This window comes from Arachis duranensis, chromosome 9, assembly GCF_000817695.3.
Source record: "Arachis duranensis cultivar V14167 chromosome 9, aradu.V14167.gnm2.J7QH, whole genome shotgun sequence".
NCBI classification, from domain to species: domain Eukaryota; kingdom Viridiplantae; phylum Streptophyta; class Magnoliopsida; order Fabales; family Fabaceae; genus Arachis; species Arachis duranensis.
In genome coordinates this window covers 75,221,956-75,226,037 of record NC_029780.3, presented here as the reverse complement: position 1 = coordinate 75,226,037, position 4,082 = coordinate 75,221,956, and the positions used below count along the sequence as shown (strand labels likewise).

The 4,082-nt window shown below is 39.9% G+C and overlaps 1 protein-coding gene across 1 annotated transcript; it reads left to right on the top strand.

The window, feature by feature from the left end:
* The first annotated feature begins 230 nt into the window (after nucleotides 1-230).
* Nucleotides 231-872, top strand: LOC107465348 (uncharacterized). Its single transcript, XM_016084329.1, has 2 exons — nucleotides 231-487; nucleotides 572-872. The coding sequence occupies exons 1-2, from the start codon at nucleotides 231-233 to the stop codon at nucleotides 870-872; spliced, it is 558 nt and encodes a 185-aa protein (XP_015939815.1).
* The last annotated feature ends 3,210 nt before the right edge of the window (nucleotides 873-4,082 follow it).

Genomic DNA, 4,082 nt, shown 5'->3' with positions numbered 1-4,082 from the left:
CAACACAGGATCTAGCAAAGGGGTAAGAGAGTCTAATTAAAAGTCAAGACAGACAAGAGGTCACCATGAAGAATCTCGAAAGACAAATAGGACAATTGGGCAGACAAGCTGACAGACCAACAAATGTTCTCCCAAGTGATACCATTCGAAACCCCAAAGAAGAATGTAAGGCAATCCAACTCAGGAGTGGAAGGTCATTGGATGGTGACATGGCCAATAATAAATAAGAAATGGCAGCTGAAGAGAAAGACCAGGAGAAGTTCAACAAGAAGGAGGAAGAACCTCAAGCTTCAAAGAAGGAAAAACAAGTCATGGAGGAGCATCCACAAGAAAAGAAGAAGGAGGTGAAGCTTTACACTCCTCCTCTTCCATATCCTCAAAGGTTCAAAAAGGAGCTTAAGGATCAACAATTTCCCAACTTCCTAGAGGTTTTCAAGAAGCTGGAAATAAACATCCCACTTGTTGAAGCATTAGAGCAGATGCCATTGTATGCAAAATTCCTCAAGGAGCTCATTAACAAGAAGAGAAGCTGGAATGAAAAGGAAACAGTGATCTTGACTTAAGAATGCAGTGCTGTAATTCAGAGAGGTTTACCACCAAAGCTCAAAGACCTTGGGAGTTTCATCATATCCTGCACCATAGGAAATATGATCTTAGAGAAAGCTCTCTGTGATTTAGGTGCCAGCATCAACCTGATGCCTCTCTCATTAATGAAGAAGCTTGCAATAGAAGAAGTTAAGCCCATAAGAATATCACTCCAAATGGCTTATAGATCACTCAAGATACCCAATGGAGTTGTAGAAAATTTGTTGGTAAAAGTTGAGGAATTCATTTTCCCTGCCAACTTTGTCATATTAGACATGAAAGAATAGGGGCACAACTCAATAATCCTGGGGAGACCCTTCTTGGCCATAGCAAGGGCTATTATTGATGTAAAGAAGGGTGAAATGACCCTCAGGGTGCATGATGAGCAAATGATCAACAATGCTTTTAAAGCCATGCAATACCCCCCTGAGAAAGCACAGCACATGAGAGTGGAAATGATAGAAGACCTGGTGGAGGAAGTGTTTGAAGCGAACAATCAAGAGGAGCACGAGGAAGAGGTGGAAGCAGTTCAAGATGTTTCAGAAGAAGAAGTGACTGAAATCTCCTCTAAGGGCAAGACAGAGGAAAAGCCAAAACAAGAATTGAAGACTCTTACCCCACACCTTAAATATGTATTTCTTGGTGAAGAGGATAGCTTTCTAGTGATCGTTAGCTCTGCCTTGAGTGAAGAAGAAGAAGGAAAACTTCTGGTTGTACTGAAAGATCACAAAGATGCATTTGGATGGACCATCAATGACTTGAAAGGCATAAGCCCTGCCATCTGCATGCATAAAATTTTGCTGGAAGAAGATTCAAGACCAGTGGTACAACCTCAGGGAAGGTTAAACCCAACTATGAAAGAGGTAGTCCAGAAGGAAGTGATGAAATTGTGGAATGCTAGGATTATATATCCAATTTCTGATAGCTCATGGGTCAGCCCGGTTCAAGTGGTGCCAAAGAAAGGTGGGATAACTGTCATTGTTAATGAGAGGAATAAGCTCATTGCCACAAGAACAGTGATAGGGTGGAGGATGTGTATTGATTATAGAAGGCTAAATGATGCCACAAGAAAAGACCACTTCCCTCTCCCCTTCATTGACCAAATGCTTGAAAAGTTGGCTGGCCATGCTTATTACTGCTTCCTGGATGGATATTCTGATTACAATCAAATAGTGGTTGACCCCATGGATCAAGAGAAAACTTCATTCACTTGTCCCTTTGGAGTCTTTGCATATAGAAGAATGCCATTCGGGTTGTGTAATGCTCCAGTTACCTTTCAGAGATGCATGTTATCAATCTTCTCAGATATGATAGAAAAATTTATTGAAGTCTTTATGGATGATTTCTCTGTTTTTGGTAATACTTTCAATGCTTGCTTGCATCATCTTACCCTAGTTTTAAAAAGGTGCCAAAAAACAAATTGGGTTTTAAACTAGGAGAAATGCAATTTTATGGTACTCGAAGGAATTGTTCTTGGTCACAAAGTTTCAAAAAGGGGTATAGAGGTTGACAAGGCAAAAGTGGAAATCATAGAGAGACTTCTTTTACCAACTAATGTGAGAGCTGTTAGAAGTTTCCTAGGGCATGCTGGATTCTATAGAAGATTCATCAAATATTTTTCCAAAATAGCTAAACCACGAAGCAAATTGATGGTGGTTGATAATCCTTTTGTTTTTTATGAAAGCTGTAAGCATGCCTTTGAAACTTTAAAAACAAAACTCACAACAGCACTAATCATCACACCTCCAGATTGGGAATTACCTTTTGAACTCATGTGTGATGCAAGTGACCTGGAAATTGGTGCTGTGTTGGGACAAAAGAAGGGCAATCTACACCACGTCATTTACTATGCAAGCAAGGTATTGAATGAAGCACAAAAATTACACCACAACAGAGAAGGAATTATTGGCTGTTGTTTATGCATTTGATAAGTTTAGACCATACTTGATTGGATCTAAAGTTTTAGTCTATACTGATCATGTTGCCCTTAAGTATTTGATGTCAAAACAGGATGCCAAACCAAGGCTCATTAGATGGATATTACTTCTGTAAGAGTTTGACATTAAGATAAAGGATAGAAAAGGGAGTGAAAATCAAGTTGCTGATCATCTATCAAGGCTGCCGTAAGGAACTAATCAGGAAGCTGCTCAACCAGTAAATGAAAGCTTTCCAGACAAACACCTCTTACAAATTCAACAAGCCCCCTGGTTTGCTGATATTGCAAACTACAAGGTTGGAAGGAAGATTCCTCAAGGGTTCACCAAACAACAAGTGAAGAAGCTGCTTAATGAAGCTAGAAAATTCTTGTGGGATGAACCATTTTTGTTTAGAAGGTGTCCATATGGGGTGATTAGAAGGTGCATCCCTGAGAATGAGATGAAAGACATATTGTGGCACTATCATGGTTCAGCTTATGGTGGACATTTTTTGCCAGAGAGAACAGCAGCTAAAGTGCTTCAAAGTGGATTTTACTGGCCAACAATATTCAAAAATGCTAGAGACTTTGTGCACCAATGAGATGAATGCTAAAGAGCTGGAGGATTAAAAAGGAGGAATGAAATGCCTCAAAACTACATTCTTGAAGTAGAATTCTTTGACCTATGGGGAATAGATTTCATGGGCCCTTTTCTCCCATCATACTCTTTTAAATACATACTGGTAGCAGATATTCACCTGTGATGCATCAATCGTTCTTCAATTCCTCAAGAGACACATCTTCACTAAATATGGGGTACCTAAGGGTCTTATTAGTGATGGTGGTGGCCATTTTTTCAATAGACAAATGGAGAAATTGCTTTATAAATATGGGGTAATTCATAAGGTGGCAACACCCTATCATCCCCAGACTAATGGCCAAGCTAAGTTGGCTAATAGAGAGTTGAAGAGAATTTTAGAAAAGACAGTGGGAACCATAAGCAAGGATTGGGGCAAAAAGCTAGAAGATGCTCTCTGGGCATACAGGATAGCATTCAAAACTCCTATTGGAAAATCACCTTTCCAGATGCTGTATGGCAAATCCTGTCACCTTCCTGTGGAGCTAGAACAGAAAGCTGGTGCACGAATTTGTAATCCGTACAACTAACCAGCAAGTGCACTGGGTCGTCCAAGTAATACCTTACGTGAGTAAGGGTCGATCCCACGGAGATTATTGGTTTGAAGCAATCTATGTTTATTTTATTAATCCTAGTCAGGATGCCAATAAGATTAATTGGATTTAATGATAAGAAGTCAAAGTATTTGGAATAAGGAAGTGTTACTTTTTAATGAAGAATATGTTGGAGTTTTGGAGATGCTTTGTCCTCTGAACTTCAACTCTTCCTTGAAATCCTTTTCCCAAACGCAAGGTTCCTTCCATGGCAAGCTCTATGTAGGGTGTCACCGTTGTCAATGGCTACTTCCCATCCTCTCAGTGAAAACGTTCCTATGCTCTATCACAGCACGGCTAATCATCTGTCGGTTCTCAATCAGGTTGGAATAGAATCCATTGATTCTTTTGC

Bases quoted from the DNA above. Each gene is read 5' to 3' on its own strand.
- LOC107465348 (XM_016084329.1), top strand. From the start codon at position 231: ATGGCAGCTGAAGAGAAAGACCAGGAGAAGTTCAACAAGAAGGAGGAA. The intron at 488-571 runs GTATGCAAAATT...TTAAGAATGCAG, and splicing joins GCATTAGAGCAGATGCCATT to TGCTGTAATTCAGAGAGGTT.